General features: G+C 41.8%; 1 protein-coding gene across 1 annotated transcript in view; it reads left to right on the top strand.

Annotated features, from left to right (window-relative positions):
- Positions 1–17321, top strand: part of ptpn20 (protein tyrosine phosphatase non-receptor type 20) — a gene marked incomplete at its 5' end in the record, with an annotated part of 105519 nt that overhangs the window by 81154 nt on the left and 7044 nt on the right. Inside the window, 6 exons of the mRNA XM_080448931.1 lie at positions 49–210; positions 963–1398; positions 8806–8921; positions 9603–9688; positions 12279–12424; positions 16897–17045. Of these exons, the coding sequence (XP_080305057.1) occupies positions 49–210; positions 963–1398; positions 8806–8921; positions 9603–9688; positions 12279–12424; positions 16897–17045 (1095 nt within the window). The remainder of the gene's footprint in view (positions 1–48; positions 211–962; positions 1399–8805; positions 8922–9602; positions 9689–12278; positions 12425–16896; positions 17046–17321) is intronic.

Raw genomic sequence — 17321 nt, 5'->3', positions numbered from 1 at the left:
ATATCCTCTCATTTCTCTCTGATTCCTCTCATGTCCTCTCATCTCCAGAGTTGCATCATGCAGGTGGAGTTCAACAAGTCTGAAGGAGGGGGCCTGGGTTTCTCTCTGGTGGGGGGCACTAACGGCAGCATGCTCAGGGTCAACGAGATCTGCACCGGCGGAGCGGCACAGCTGGACGGCAGACTGAGAGTAGGAGACATTCTGCTGGAGGTAACAAGTCCACCAGTTCCAAAAATGAAGCATAGCGTTAGTTCATGCAGGACACGGAAGTCTTGCACGCCAAAGCTGTAACTAGCTGTCAGTCAGCTTTCTATTCCCCATTCACAGCACTGCTGGTCATTACGTCACACACTCATGCTCGTATCACAGCTCACGCATGAGCAAAGAGGTTCCTTTAAATATGGTTCGAATTCTCTAGGTCTTTCTTGGTTGCTGAACCAATGCATTTGCTAGCTCCTCCTCCACCCCAGCCTCCACCTTTTGATTAGAGTCTGGCATAGGCTCAAATACTTGTGATTATCATGTACATCTGCTTTGTTAGAGCCTTGCATAGGCTCAAATACTTGTGTTTATCATGTATATCTGCTAATTCAAACTAATATGTCAATATACTGCTTATTGTTGACATTGTATCCCTATGGGGGATTTGCTTAAGCATTCCCTGAATATATGCTTAGCAGGCTGCTTCGACAAAATTCAGTGAATATTCTCCCAAGAGCGGAGCTTTAACGCCAAGCTTAACTGTATTCCATTTGTGGCAATAAATGGTTAAATCTACTTTAACGTGAGTGTTTCTGATTGAACTGAAAAAGTTGCTGATCGACATGCTCAAAACGCGTCACTTTTGCGCCGCATTTTGGGGCCTGTGGATCTGCTATTTTTGATGCTAAGAAAGAAAAGAAAACAACAACGTAAGCCTTTAAATTGTGGATGTGTGTGTGTGTGTGTGTGTCTGTTTGCAGGTTAACGGAGTGATCGTGTCGGGGCTCAGCCACAGTAAGGTGGTGGACATCCTGCGTAAGGCCGAGGGCACGGTGCAGCTGACCATCTGCAGGGACATCCTGCAGCCGCCGTGCTACTCCGAGCCCCCCGCCACGCCCGACGACGTGGCCGCCTACAACGACATGGCGGCCTACCCCGACGACGTGGCAACGACCTACAACGACATGGCGGCCTACCCCGACAGGGCCGCCTACACCGACACGGCCGCCTACAACAACATGGCCGCCTACAACAACATGGTGGCCTACCCCAACATGGCCGCCTACCCCAACATGGCCGCCTACCCCAACATGGCCGCCTACCCGGCTGGCATCATGGGCGACCAGCCGCCATACGCCCCCATCCCCGAATCCTCAGCTGACGCACTGCTAATTTATCCAGCGGAGCGGCCCCATGGTAAATGTATGCTTTGATGTATTTTTTCGTTGCAGAAACCTCTTTATCTCCATATTCTAACTTTTTGCACCCGGTATAATATGACTTAGTCATCATTTCTTGTTTTTATGTGAATTAACGTTGCTACTTGATCATACTGCAGCGTCACACAAGAGCCTCAAAAGTAACGTTTTGAGCTTGTAGATCTGCTACTTTTCAATCCTGAAAAGTAAAAGTTTTTGACATCCGTTTTTTTTTGGGGGACAATACCAGTGTCAGTAGGTTGTTTTCTGTGACAGATGTGGTCATATAACGTACGTCCAGAATAATTGAGTCAATGTTTGCTTAAAGGGTCTACACCATGAAAATCGCTTTTTTCTTGGTTTTTTGTATTTTTTTGGGGTCCCCAGTGTCTCTTGTACCCAAAAAAATGTTTTTTTTTTTAATTCAGTCATTCCTTCTCATTTCATGGATGTGTCTGAACAGGCGATCTCAGAATGGAAATGTTTCTGATGTCACGAACATTAATGATGGCAAACCCAATGTTAAATGAAAAGTGCCCGAATCGCTCCGAAACTTTTTCTACCCCCCCTAAGTGGGGGTCTACGAACAAATACTTCGGGCTCGGATTTTGGCTCCGCCCCCCGGAAGTGGGTGCAACAGGCACCTCAAACACTTGGTGGAATTGTTGTTCAAAAATGTTCAAAGTGTTTTTTTTTTCGATTTTGTATTTTTCTTAGATGCTTCTTTTTATTGGTATTGCAGCTGAAAGTGCTGTATAAGCCAGAGACAATTGACTTGGGATGAGTATATCTGAGTGATGATTTAGGCTCAAACCTTTTGAAAAAGGTTTGAGGGACATACACCATATGATATTAAATATCAAATATCTTTTTTAAATTCATGGTGTAGATCCTTTAACCCCATTGCACGGTTCAAGGTGGATTCAAGGTGGATTATGTGGTTTGTTAACCAACCCACATAAATAAAAAAATTGGCTTTTCATACCAAAACACATTCTCTTACATAGATAGTAACAGTAATGTGCTTGCTAACATACATTATCTGGTGCGCTATATCATAGAGGGGTGGCTCTGACCCCAGACAGAGCAGGCAGAGTGGGGGATTGGTGGGGTAGGTGAGTGAGGTGTGGTCGTATAGGGGTGTGATAGAGGTGCATTGGTACCCCAGGAGCAGGGATGTGTGAGTGGGAGGTGGAGGTACTGTATGGAGGTTAGTAAGGTACAGTAGATAAGTCTAGAGGTTCCCCCTTTTTTTTTTACTATTTTGAAAAACATGTTTAAATACCGGCAGTTCAAATAGCTGATCTACAAGCTCACAACGTGCCGATGTAGATCGGCTAGTTGAACTATTTTAAAATGTTTTTCAAAATGGTAAAATATGGCTAATATGTTTAGGCATAAGGGGTAAGGAAAGGGCGGCTGTGGCTCAGGAGGTAGAGCAGGTCGTCCAATGATCCGTGGGTCGGCGGTTCGAATCCCGGCTCCTGCTGACCACATGTCGAAGTGTCCCTGGGCAAGACACTGAACCCTACATTGCCTCCAATGATTCGGTCGGTGCTCGCTTGCCACCATTGGTGTGTGAATGTGGGAAAAGTGGGGACGCTGGCGTCGACTGTTCGCCGCTCCACCTCCCAATGTCCCCCACCTGTATGATAATGAATGAACCATTGTAGAGCGCTTTGAGCACTTGGAAAAGCGCTATAAAAATGCAATTCATTAAAGATAGGGCCCAGAGCATGCATGACACAACTGGTCCCTTATGTTTCAAGGCAGCCATCATTGTCATCACCAATTTGCTTACTGGCCCCAGGTTTAAGCTGGTTATCCCAAGTCCATGACAAATATCTCGAAAACACTCAAATGTCCCGGTTTTCAATATATCACTACCAAATTGTCCCGCTAAAATAATACTTGTTTTTTGTCTTACATAGATGTTTATCATGTTCTAATTTATTCTGTTGAAAGGTGCAGTCACTATGTAAAATAATTGTTCCCCATCCTGATCACCAGGTATAAAAAGATTCAAAGAAATTGTCATTGTAGTGAAAACAGCCGATCTGCAAGATCACAATTTATTACATTCTGTGTTCCATTGTAATTTCAGCGTTTATAAATTATTTTATATACTGATTTTATATAGTTTTATCTCATATGATTATCATGCTGATTTTGTATTATCTTACTCTTTAAAGCACTTTGTAACCTGATAACCTGGAAAAGCGCTATACAAATAAATTCATTATCATTACATCAACAGCATTGCGGTGATAATGATCCAAATATTTACATATTTGTAAATGGAAGCATACAGTATATAGTGTATAGCCTATATATCTGTTGCCAGAACCATTCTAATAATTTTATGCTTTTCAAAAACAAAACAAAAACAGACTTAACACCTTTACCGCCGGGCCCGTAGTTCTACGGGCCGTTAAATCCAACGGTTAAGCGCCGAGCCCGTAGTCCTACGGGCTGCGGTCTTTTCGCGCATGCGCGGTCCGGGTGCACTTTCGGAATTTTTTTGATCCACTTCCGTTTCCGGTTTGATGACAGGAAATAGAATTATTTGGGATCCGGTTTCGACGATCACGCCCGCTCCCATTCTACAGACGAAACTGAAACTCAATTCTCTTCCTGTAGTTTTTTCTCCTCGCATTTCACTGTTTAACGTAATCCGCTCTAACTACAGTCATGGAAGTCCGTTTGACATGCGGTCTTCACTGGGAGATACAGGGAGATCTCGCGGATGTAAACAGACCGTTCACGGCTCAATCTTAAGGATTTTAACAAGATCTATGGCGACATGAAAAAAACAAAAAAACAACAAAAACACCTTGGCACTGGTGAGTACATTATGAGATTAACCTCTGGCGGTGGATGTGTTAAATGGAAGGATTCACATTTTTTTTTAAATCAGTTAATGTGGCCACTGCCACCTTCCTATGACTCAATTTGGGGTCCTAACCCACAGTTTGAGAACCTCTGTTTTACATGGTATCACTGTAGTCCTTAACCATCAAAACATGGGTGTAGACATCACCTATTCTGTATTATCATGTTTAGTTTAGGAGATATGATGCAAAATACATAATTTGAAAGCGGAAAGTAAAATGGCTGCCATGGCCACTAGGGGGTGTTTTTTGCGATGGCTCCGTATCTGAAATTGTTCAGGGCCCCAAACTGTACAAGTGTACCAAGTTTCATGCTTTTATGAAAAAGTTAACGATTCACCTAAAATATCGTCTCAATCCTCCGGACTATTATGCAAAGGCTACATTTTAATTTAGATGCATGTTATGTAGACAGATGCCAGGTTCATTTGTAGACCTGGCATCATATAGGGTGTATAGTTTAAATGTACAGATTATAGTTTTTTTTATATTATACTGTTTAGACTGATGATAAGTTCTTGATCCTAGATTACTATGTCTATGCATTTGATGTATTACCTTGTGTTTTCCATGCTTACTGTAAATCGCTCTGGATTGAGAGTGTCCGCATGCTAAATGCTCACATTGTAAATTGTAAATTGACAATACTGTTGACTACAGCCTATGCGTGCACATTGGCACAGCCATGGCTCTGGACACACCTACATCTAACACACCCATTATTTATGTATTAGCTGCAGCTGCCTTGCTGACTAGCCTGCCATGTTGTTAATCTGCTGTATAGTTTTTAAACCTGAACTGGAAAACTAACGTCAAAATCAGCCAAGGGCTTCGATTCGATGCGATGCAAGAGTGCAGTCTAGCCCAGTGGTTCTCAAACTTTTTCATGCCAGGGACCCCCAAATTGATATATATGTGGCCGCGGACCCCCATCTGTAAATATGTTGTGCCAGGGATCAGGGACCCCCAGAACCAAAGATTTGTGTTTCCTATATTAAAAAAATGTCACTAATGTTCATGATTTTTTTTAAATAGCAGACCTACAAGCTCATAGCACGGCACTCAGTGCCACGCTTTGAGCTTGTACAGTATATCTGCTATTTTTGAATAGGCAAAGCATAAAAGGTTAAGAGTTATTGTGATGCTATATTAACACATTTTGCTGGGGACCCCTGGAACCTCCCCAAGGACCCCTGGGGGACCCCACTATGAGAACCACTGGTCTAGCCAACACCAACTCAGGACTCCTGAATCGCTGCCCTCCACATCCTCCTGTCCTGTCTAGCATCAGGGGTCTTGAGCTCTACAGTGTTGTCAGCTCCGTTGTGGCGCCACGGTGCATCTACTGTACGTAGGTGCCGGTGATGCAGCTTCTTGCCTTTCCTGGCTTTGCCCTGGGTTGGCTCCCACAGTGTCGGTTCCACTAGTGCCTCATCCTTCTCTCTCTGACTCTGTCTGTGACCAGTGGCAGGTCCTCGTAATAATAATAATAATAATAATAATAAATGTTATTTGTATAGCACCTTTCATGACATGAAATGCAGCTCAAAGTGCTTTACAGAGCAAGAATACAATTACAGTTACAACTAATTTAACAATAAAGCAAAAAAGAAAAGCAAAAGCATGAAACAACATTAAAATAATAGCAAAAGGCAGTGAATCAGGCAATACAGTGAGGACATGGATAACGACACAGAGATTTAAAAATCAACCCAAAAGATCAGCTAAAAGCAAGAGTGAAGAAGTAGGTCTTGAGCTGTGCTTTAAAGCTATCCACAGAGGCTGCCTGTCTTAGGTGTAATGGTGCTTTAAAGCTATCCACAGAGGCTGCCTGTCTTAGGTGTAATGGGAGTTTATTCCACGCTGTCGGTCCGTAGAAGCAGAATGCTGCTTCACCGTGTTTTTTATATGTCATTGTAGGCACCTCCAGCAGGTCAGCACTTGAAGACCTGTAGAGGACCACGTCTCTGATGTGGTCCCTCCATGTGACACCTATAGTGCCACTCGTATCGTTCTTGTGTAGACTCAATCCAGCACCCTTTCCCGTTGTGCCGTTGGGCTTCACGGTCCTTTAAATGAGTCGTGGACAAATCAATCTGTTCTTCAGGGATCATTTTCTTCCAAAATAACCATGCAATGTTATTTTAGTGTGTTGCCTCTGTGAGAGATTATAACTTTCATTCTGGACATTCTGACATGAACTGGATCCAGTGGTTTTCCTCTGAAATCAATCAAACCACATAACAGTGTACTTTGAAAGAAGGTTGGCAGCAGTAATGTCAAGAAACACCACCAGTTATAATCAATGGACCAAACATGCCAGACCACTGCCATTGTTTCATTTGGATCCCCATCAGCTGATGCCTTAGTGCAGTAGCTCTCAAACTTCTTTAGTGGCTATGGACCCCCAAAATGATATGTATTTGGCCGCGGACCCCCGCTTGGCCACGGACCCCCCACTCCCCCCCATCTAAAAATGTTTTGTGCCAGGGACCCCCAGAAGAGAATATGTTAAAAGACTGTTAAAATATATATATATATATATATTTTTCTAAATCAAGAATGTTCAAAATAGTAGAAGTACAAGCTTGCAGCACAGCACAAAGTGACGCGCCGTGAGCTTGTATATCTGCTATTTTTGAATAGCCAACGTATATAAAATATGGATAAAGTGGTTAAAATGGTTTTGATGCTGTATTAACACATTTTGCTGGGGACCCCCTGAAATAAAGAATATCAGATCTACAAGCTTACAACGTTGATGCATTGTAAGCTTGTATATCGGCTGTTTTCAGTGTGCACAGTGTCATGCAAACAAGTATAAATCAGGCTGGAGTCTTCCTGGAGTAACACAAGAAACATTAGTTTAGACTAGAGAGCAAAAACAAACACACAAAACAAACACCACAACAAGGCAAAAATACACAAAAACATTAATCACAAGGTTACACCAGGCTATAAATAGACAGAAAAACAATCACAGCGATAAGCAGAACAACAGTAGTGCTAATTCAGCACATAGACAACATTCATCTCCACTGTGGTGTATTAACCCATTAAGACCTGAGGCGATTCTTAAAAAAAAAAAAAATCCTAACAGTTTTTGGAAAAGAATAAAAAAAAAAAAAAACAAGATTTTTCAAAAATAGCAGATCTACAAGCGCATAGTGCGGCACTCGGTGCCGCGCTATGCGCTTGTAGATCTGCTATTTTTGAATAGCCAAAGAAATCTAAAGTGACACAGATGCGTTCCGGGTCTTAATGGGTTAATGAGAGCCCAGGTGGACAGAAAAGAGGGAATTTAACACCTTCATTCACGCAAAGTACCATGGGAAATGTAGTCCCTGTGGAACCGACTGTCAATCACTGCATTTAGACCTTCAGAAGTTTTCAGAGAGTGTGTGGTTTTACATTTAATTCATTCAAAACTGTCTGGGTCAGTCTAACTAACCAATACTTCATTTTGTAGGTATGGTTCTTTAATGTGAAATGCAAAATTTGGCAACATTTGGTGGAAACCTTGCATGTCCAGAATGGTTCCTTTTTTTTATTGTGATAAAAAAATAAAAAAATAATAGTGCTGGAAGCACTATTTTTTTTCACTGTTTTAACCCAGCAGTTTAACCCAGCAGCTTTAACCCAGCAGTTTTAACCCAGCAGCCCTATGTAAATTAAAGCCCCTGCTGGCTAAGAGAAACGATCCGTAGATAATATAAAACTATTAAAAGAACGCTTTTTGAAACGCTTCCGTCTTCCGGTGAAAACAAATGGAATTCTGGGTAATGCAGGACTTCACTTAATAATTGCAATGACGGTAGTAACCAGCAGAGGTTGCTAAAAATAGTTATTTTTGGACCTGCCTTGTATAGAGCGTCGCAGTTCCCGCCCACTTCCTGTTTTTTTTGGTGCCGGAAGAAAAAACTCAATGCATTTTTCCATTGACATTTCCAAAAATATTTATATCTATTAATTTAAGCCTCGAATCAAGCCATCATGAGAGGACATGAATCATGACCATAAAAGGTTTTTTTCTGTGATTTTTTTTTATTTTATATTTAATTATATGATATACTATATTTAATAAATACCCTTTGTTTTGCCGTTTTCAAAAAAAAAAAAACACAGAATCAAACGTTTTATGGTCATGATTCATGTCCTCTCATGATGGCTTGATTCGAGGCTTAAATTAATAGATATAAATATTTTTGGAAATGTCAATGGAAAAATGCATTGAGTTTTTTCTTCCGGCACCAAAAAAAACAGGAAGTGGGCGGGAACTGCGACGCTCTATTGCTTTAACTTTTCAGGATTCAAATAAAAAAAGTAGCAGATTGACGAGCTCCAAAAAAAACTCCTACTTTCCAGTCTTCTGTGTGAAGCTGTAGTGTGATCAAGTAGGTCGTTAATTTAAGAAAAAACACAAGAAGTTAGAATATGGAAATAAGAGGTTTCTATATCATCTGATAGTGGCTGAAGAACTATATCATAAACCATGATCCATCTCGTTGACCCAGATCATGCCATCACAGATCATGTGACCAACGCAAGGGAAGATGTGTTCATGGTCTCCACCCCGCATCACCCAAGACCCAGACTGGCTGTCGTTAGGGACGAGAGTGTCATCGATCAGGTAACACACACACTCACACACGCGTGCGCACACGCACACACACGTACACACACACACTAGGGCTGTCAAACGAATAGTATTCGAATATTGGGAAAATATGTATATTCGAATATGAAAATGTATATTCGAATAAAAAAAAAGAAGAAAAAAAAGTTTTTATGTTTATTTGACAAGGACAATACAACAAACAATGTATGAAGTTATAAAAACAAACAAAATATATGTTTTATTGGATCCGAGCACTCGATACATTGTTTTTTGTACTGTTTCTGTCAACAACAAAAATTTGATTTTTTTTTTTAAAACAAATTATATATGTTTTTATTATAATAATATTCGAATATATTCGAATATCTGCCAATTTTTAAGACCAATATTCGAAAATCTTTTCTGAGGAAAGTTACCAGCCCTAACACACACACACACACACACACACACACACACACACACACACACACACACACACACACACACACACACACACACACACACACACACACACAAAACTTCAATGCAAAGATAACACTGAACTTGTCCTTTTTTACAAAAAAATGCTATAACCGCTCCTTGCCTCTTCTTCTACATTTCTTCTCTTTTTAACCCCTTGCTGTCTATTTGTGTCCCACCTCCCGCTTCCTTCTTCCTCCTCTCCCTGGCCTTTGACCTTTGACCGTTGCCTAGGCGTCCAGTTGCAACAGCACCCCCTCACATCCAGCCTGCTGCCCCTCCCTCAGTGTCACTGACATTTTGCATGGAGCTTCGGACAGGTAGTAGCTCCTTTTTCCTCTCCCTCTCTCACTCCTCTTCCCCTCACCCGTCCTCCTTCCTTAATGTCTTATGCTTCATTTTAGCCCCATTTGGAACCTCTCCCTCTGCTGTATAGCTCCGAGATGATGTTCCACATTCTCGGGTGCCGAAAGGTGACGACACCGGGGAATATTGGCCACTATGCCCCCCTGCTCAGAGATGTTTTAAATTTTAGCGCTCAAGAAAATCTAACCGACGGTTTGAAACAAGCGTATAAATCCCTTTTTTAGTCAGCCTGTGGCCATGTTTTCCCAATGCAATCTTACGGGAGCAGTACTGCGCATGCGGACGGGGGTTGACTGGCCACAGGCTGACTAAATAAGAGATTTAAACGCTTGTTTCAACCCGTCGCTTAGATTTTCTTGGCCGCAATGTTTTTTTACATCTGAGAGCAGGGGGGCTGACCTTTACCTTTTTGATACAATGTCCGTAAATCATCATAGTAGTAAGAATCATGCATAGTGGCCAATATTTGCCGGTGTCGTCACCTTTTGACCAGAGACTGTGGAACCTCATCTCTGAGCTATACAGCGGAGGGAGAGGTTTCCGATTGGAGCTAGCTTAATTTATACTCCCGGCGTACGATGGTGTCATGTGTGTGTGTGCCAGAAATAGCCGATCTACAAGCTCACAATGCGTCGCATTGAGAGCTTGTAGATCGGCTATTTTCGGCCGTGCAGTACGTACCGTCGTGCGACGATGGATGGATGAATCAAGTCTCTCCTTGTCGTCTTGTCTTTGTTTTGTTAGAGTTAGTCTTATCGTTAAAGGTGACGTGATTTTTTTTGTTTGTTAAAATAAATGTTAAATAGCTTCTGATAGTAATCATTGCTATAGACAAGCGTTTGTTCAGATACAGGAGGTCTCTCCAGCTCTTTTAGTTAATAGAACGTTCCTTTTCAGGAGAGAGAACTCAAACAGGATACAGAATAAACGAGTGAAACTGGAGGCGATGAAATAAATGAGCGGACAACACTGGACCACTATGAAAACTGAGGCTGATAAATGGGTTCTCTCTCCTGATTGTATGAAATTGGTCGCCCCTACCCACCACCCCAAAATGACATTTTGTTTATTAAAGAGATGGTGAGACTCTGTTACTGAACAAACACTCTAGTCTATTAGTCTATAGCAACCATGACTATCAGAATATAGAGCTTTTTACTTGACTTTCTTTTCTTTCTGTTTTTACAAAATACTAACCCCCCAAAACTATCACTTAGACCACCCTTTACCACCAGGGGGCATCAGAGAGTTATAAATGAAACAGCAGTCATTTCTCTTGTGATGCTATGGTTATTATTATGAACCCTCCTCAAACACATAGATGTTCAACACATAGGAAGTAGCTAGCCTAGCCAACAGTTTGACATTAGCACACTGGTTCTCAACGTCTGGTTCAGGGACCACCACGGGTCCAAATGGACCCTTTTATACGTGTCTGTAACTCTGAGAGTTAAATTAACACTGAGGATTTTCACACGGTGTCGAACGGGGTCCCAGTATAGTTTAGTTCAGTGGTTCTATCTCCACCTTTTAAAATGTCAAGAACCCGTCATTTGGCATGCATTAGACCACTGTTTCCCAAACAGTGGGTCGGGACCCATTTTTATGGGTTGTGAGTAAATATCTCCTTTATTTATTGATTTATTTTACTTTTTTTCACTTAGAAAAAAAAAAAAAAAGTTCATAAATACAAAAAAATCCATAAATTCCATAAATTCTATAAATTCCATAAATTCCATAAATTCAAAAACAAGTTTAAGAAGTAGTGAAAATAGCCGTTCTACAAGCTCACAACGCATCGCAGGGCGCCGCGTTGTGAGGTTGTAGATCGGCTATTTTCACTACTTTTTCTCGACCTAAAAAGTTTGGGAACCACTGCATTAGACCAGGGGTCTTCAACGTTTTCAAGGACCCCCTAGCCGAGAGAGAGATGAAGCAGGGACCCCCTCTATAATGTATAAAATTGTGTTTCTGATTCAACTTTCTTTTTTTTACTTGGTCTGCTCTTTTTCCCCTCTACACCTATGCCTCTTTGCCAAAAATAGCAGATCTACAAGCTCACAACGCGCGAGGCGTTGTGAGCTTGTAGATCTGCTGTTTTTGGCTAAAGTTCTCCTCAGAAAAGTGATTCTAGTTCAAGTGGTTAATTAAAAAAAATTATCTTATCACACAAAGATTTGGCGGACCCCCTGTAGTAACTCTGAGGACCCCCTAGGGGTCCCGGACCCCCTGTTGAAGACCACTGCATTAGACCACGGACCCCCTTTTAATATAAGTTTCAGTGTTAATTGAACTCAGTGTACAATGGAGCCAAAATGGACCCGTTTTGTACACTCTCAAGAGTTATAGGGTCCCATTTGGACCCCCCCCCCCCGGACCCCGACGTTGAGAAACGGTGGCGTAGCGACACAGCTATCTTAGCTTCTTGTCTATTATACTGCATTTTAGGTGGAAAGGTCGCAGGGAAAGGAAGCTCAGCCTTGCATGATATCAACCCCTCTCCCCACTGAAGGTCTCACCCCTGCCCCCCTGAATCCCCCCCAGGAAACAGTTTGTGACCACGCTTTTGGACCCCCCATCGACCCCCAAAGACATTAGGAACCAGAACCACCAAACGGACGGCTGGAGCAGCGAAGAGGACGACGACGCCTTCGAACCCAACGGTCAGGAAACGACCTCGCCCCCAACAGGTGTGCTATGCTATGCTATACCGTGGTGGAAAGAGTACTCTATACCGTGGTGGAAAGAGTACTCACACTTTTTTACTTAAGTAAAAGTATCAATACTGCAATGTAGAAATACTCTGTTACAAGGAAAAGTACGGAATTCAAAATGACTTGAGATGTACTTAACACATTCCACGCCAGAGTTTAATATCATAATGTACTCACCAGTGCCAGCGATTTATTGTTGTTTTTTTCACGTCGCCACAGACCTCGCTAAATACCTTAAGATCGCGCGTTAAACTGTTTTATAGACACACAGGGTAGCTGTGTGAGTGGCCCGGAGAAGACCGTTTCAATCGGCGATCGTCCATTTTGAAGTAGTCGCGGTATATGTTAAACAGCGATCAGTGAGGAGAAAAACAACAACCGAGATAATGGAGGATTAGGGGAAGATTTAGAGCGGAGGCGGGTGGGAACGAAAATCTCCGGATACGGATATTTCCGTTTCCGGGTGTGCTACAATGAAATGTGTCACTGCGAGGGAGGCCTACAATGAAATGTGAACCTGCGGAAAAAAAATCTTCGCGTAGATCTACGCGACTGGCACGCTGCGCAATTATTTAGGTTCGCGTAGATCTACGCGATTGGCACGCAATGTGTTAAAGTAGCAAAAGTAGAAAGTACTCATTATGCAGAATGTCCCATTTCACAAGTTTTCTAAATGTTTAAAATGTCCAAAAATCTTTTGAAAATAGCAGATCTACAAGCTCACAATGCGTCGCAACGCATTGTGAGCTTGTAGATCTGCTATTTTCAAATGGCTGAAATGTATATAGGCCTAGGGCTGAAGTGTAAATAATGTATGTTTTCTAATAATAATCAAAACCTACAAAGTAACCAGTAACTAAAGTTTTCAAATAATTGTAGTTGAGTAAAAGTATAATATTTGCCTCTGAGATGTAGTGGTGTAGAAGTAAAAGTACTTAAAATTACAGTAAGTACAGTACTTGATTAAATGTACTTAGTTACTTTACACCACGGGATAGATATACCGGTATACACTGTACAGTATATAAACTTGAATGTCCATTTTGTAAAGAGAGAATGGCAACAACAGACGTCAATACTTGTTGTCACATCACTCATAACAGTACATTTGAACGCTCTGCCTACACATATGTCATGTCCTAGAATGAGCCAATAGGGGAAGGGGATCAACGTCACGTGATTCCCTTCTTTGACCCGGAAAAAACTCGGATGTGTGTCTCCAAGAATATGATTATTGGCAGAATCGCGGAAAGTTTAGAATATTTGGCGGTCCCGTTTACATTTTTCACAAGATCGGTGGTTGCCGCAATGACCTGCACTACAATACTTCACCATGTGTTGCGCTATGACGAAATAAACCCACAAAATGTAACAACGTGTGCGTTCTGTAATGCAGTTCCAATGGTGAAAGCTGTTGTTTCACCCAGGGGAAGGAATGGCGGATTCGGCCACGCCCCGAAATACCCCGAAATGTGTGTCACAAAGCAGTGTTGATTTCGTCAACTAAAACTCTGACGAAAAACGTTATGACGAAATAAAAACTAAATAAAAACTAAATAAAAACTAAATAAAATCTAAATAAAATCTAAATAAAAACTAAATAATAACTAAATAATAACTAAACTGATGACTAAAACTAAAACTAAATATATTGACAATTTCGTCAACAAATAAAAACTAGACTAAAATGTTAGTGAGGGATCGAGTGGAGAAGAGATCCAGTAGAACTAAAAGACATTCTATGTTTGGTTGCGCTCGGGTGTTGCGCTTGTAGATCTGCTATTTTCAGCATGCAACCAAGTGTAAAATCAGCCATTATGACGCCATCAAGGCACCACCAACATACATTTTAGTCGACTAAATCAACTGTAGTTTTAGTCGACTATAATCTTATGATATTTAGTCGACTAAAACTAGACAAAAAGTAAAACATTTCAGATGACTAAAATATGACTAAAACTGAATGGAATTTCCAGACAATTGTTCAAGTCGCTCCGGTCCGAGTCCAAGTCGAGTCCCAAGTCATTTGGTCCTAAGTCCAAGTCGAGTCCCAAGTCATTTGGTCCCAAGTCCAAGTCGAGTCCCAAGTCAATCCAACCCTCAGGTCCGAGTCCCAAGTCGAGTCCCAAGTCATTTGGTCCCAAGTCCAAGTCGAGTCCCAAGTCAATCCAACCCTCCGGTCCGAGTCCAAGTCGAGTCCCAAGTCATTTGGTCCCAAGTCCAAGTCGAGTCCCAAGTCTTTCTGTTGTGGGCAAGTCAATAATGCATTTAACTTGAAGGTTAAGGATGATTGTATTTTAATATATTATAAGAATAGTATAACTATCTGTGAAATATAACCCATTTATTTCACAAAATAATGTGTTGGCAAATTACCAATATTTGGTTACATAGGTCTCAATATGTCACATTCAGCCCTGGACTTCACTGACTGAAGTAGGGGTCACATTAATCACATTAGATTCACAGAATGAATTTTACCCACAAGTTATTTTCATTCAAATGAAATGTGAATGAACTTGCTCTAATATTGACTTTAGTTGATTTTTCAGTCTTTAAAATATAGTATTTCTTAATTATTAAATAATTACAGCTTGTAGGCTATTTTCACGATTTCAAATTGGTTTTAAATAATAATGAAAAAGGAACATACAAGATTTCCACCCGACAGCCATAATATATAGCCAATATATGGTTCTGTATCAGTATATGAGTCCGTTTTAGCAGATTTCATTCTAATTGGCTACTATGCCTGCATATGAATTTCATGAGCCTGGGTAGGTCACCCTGGCTTGACGGAGATATGCCCTGTAGCGCACACTCTGCACAGCAGCAGCAGGTGAAAGCAATTCACTTAAACGAGGGTTGTGTTGCGCACCAAAAAACGGACTAAGACTTTATTGCTGTTACCATGGATAAAGTAAATTCGACAGTGGTGAGTGACTTTCATGTTTACAAGTACGTATATCTCGCTGGCTGGTGCTACTGTTGTTGTTGGGGTGGCTGGGGTCATAAACAAAACACTAACGACTAGTTGCATGGGAGGCGTTGTGAGCTTGTAGATCTGCTATTTTCAAATAGCTGATGTATATGTTAGAGTGCTCATGTGGCCCATAGTCGCTTGACTCGCTTCTTTTGGGCTGGTTTTCCTAGACCTGGTTGCTTGTTTTTCCTCACAACACTGGCACTGATGATAACTAGACGGCAGCCGTCATAGAATCAAAATGACCCCGCTGGGAGTGGTGGTGGCGTTTGTGGTAGAGTGACCATGGGTTTGTATGAAGAGAGATAGCGCATTTGCGGTAGAGTGAGCATCGGTTTATATGAAGAGAGAGAGAGCACATTTGCGGTAGAGTGACCATGGGGTTGTATAGAGAGAGATAGCGCATATGCGGTAGAGTGAGCATCGGTTTATATGAAGAGAGAGAGCACATTTGCGGTAGAGTGAGCATGGGGTTGTACAAAGAGAGAGAGGCATTTGCGGTAGAGTGAGCGAGCATGGGTTTGTATAAAGAAAGAGCGCATTTCACACACAGATCATTCATAGGGGAAAAAACTAAACGAGTCATTAGAGTCATCTTGTCTCAAGTCGAGTCGGGAGTCATTGGCTAGCAAGTCCAAGTCGAGTCTCAAGTCTCGTTGGTCTTTTACCTTCCAAGTCCGAGTCGAGTCGCAAGTCTTTACCTTCAAAGTCCGAGTCGAGTCGCAAGTCGTCAAATATGCGACTCGAGTCGAGTCACTATGACTCGAGTCCAATTGTCTGGGAATTTCATTCGAAAGACTAAAAAACTAAATCAAAATTTGCTGTCAAAATCAACACTGTCACAAAGAATAAGAGAGACTGCTGTAAACTCTGCCGATTAGTAGCCAATAAATGCAAGGATTTACAATGAACAGCACAGCGACATGTGTAGGTAGTTCATCAATGTATTGAAAAGAAAAGACAGGCTAATATTTGTTAGCTGCCTTGTTGGCATAATTCTAAGCCAAAGTTATCTTGTTACCTTTGTTAACGAGCGTGTCTGATTCTTTAAAGGTCTTACCTTTTACAACTCTGCACTCTGCTGCACTGATAGAGTTCACTACTGACTCCTGGGTACTGAAAATAAGCTCCATGATCTGGAAATTGCTGTAATAAAACGGGTCAATAGACCATATTCACACGGCGGCCATATTGCTATTAAGTTAATGAAATGCCACCCTGGTTTCCACGGCAACGGGGTGGCATTTTCAATGTTAAATTCCCAAAATGGCCGCCGTGTGAATATGGTCTATTGGAGTGAACGGAGTATATATTTTGTCTCTGTCGGGTGGAAACCTCATACGTCCATAACTGTTACTTTTCAGGATTCAAATTCAAAAACAGATCCACAAGCTCGTTTGGAGCTTGTGGATCTGCTACTTTTACATGTCAGGCTGACGTCTGGTCTCTCCTCCTCCTCTCTCAGGTCCTCCCATCGTGTCGGAGGAGGAGCTGGCCAGCCTGGCTCTGATCGCTCCATCTAAGAGCAGCCAGTACTCAGGCTCCAGGGTCAAAGCTCTCATCCAGATCCTGCAGCATCAACTGGACCAGCAGGAACTGGTCAAAGACTTCATGGTGGGTTTCTGACCCGCTTACTGGTCTTGCACACACGCACGCGCACACGCACACACACACACTGAATCAAATTATCTGAGCACTAGTCTTACATCACAGTGACCTCATCATCTGAAAAGAACCTGAGCAGAGGCTATTTATCAGTAGAATTCTTAGGATGCTTAGCCTGTTCCTTTTGTTGTCTATCTCATCTCTTTCCCCCCCCTCCCTTTTTTTCCATTTGGCTACACTACAATTTGAACAAAGACAGTTTATTATACTGTAAATATAATAGCA

This window comes from Gymnoscopelus braueri, assembly GCF_963280865.1.
Source record: "Gymnoscopelus braueri genome assembly, chromosome: 14".
NCBI classification, from domain to species: Eukaryota; Metazoa; Chordata; class Actinopteri; order Myctophiformes; family Myctophidae; genus Gymnoscopelus; species Gymnoscopelus braueri.
This window is presented reverse-complemented; position numbering and strand designations above follow the sequence as displayed.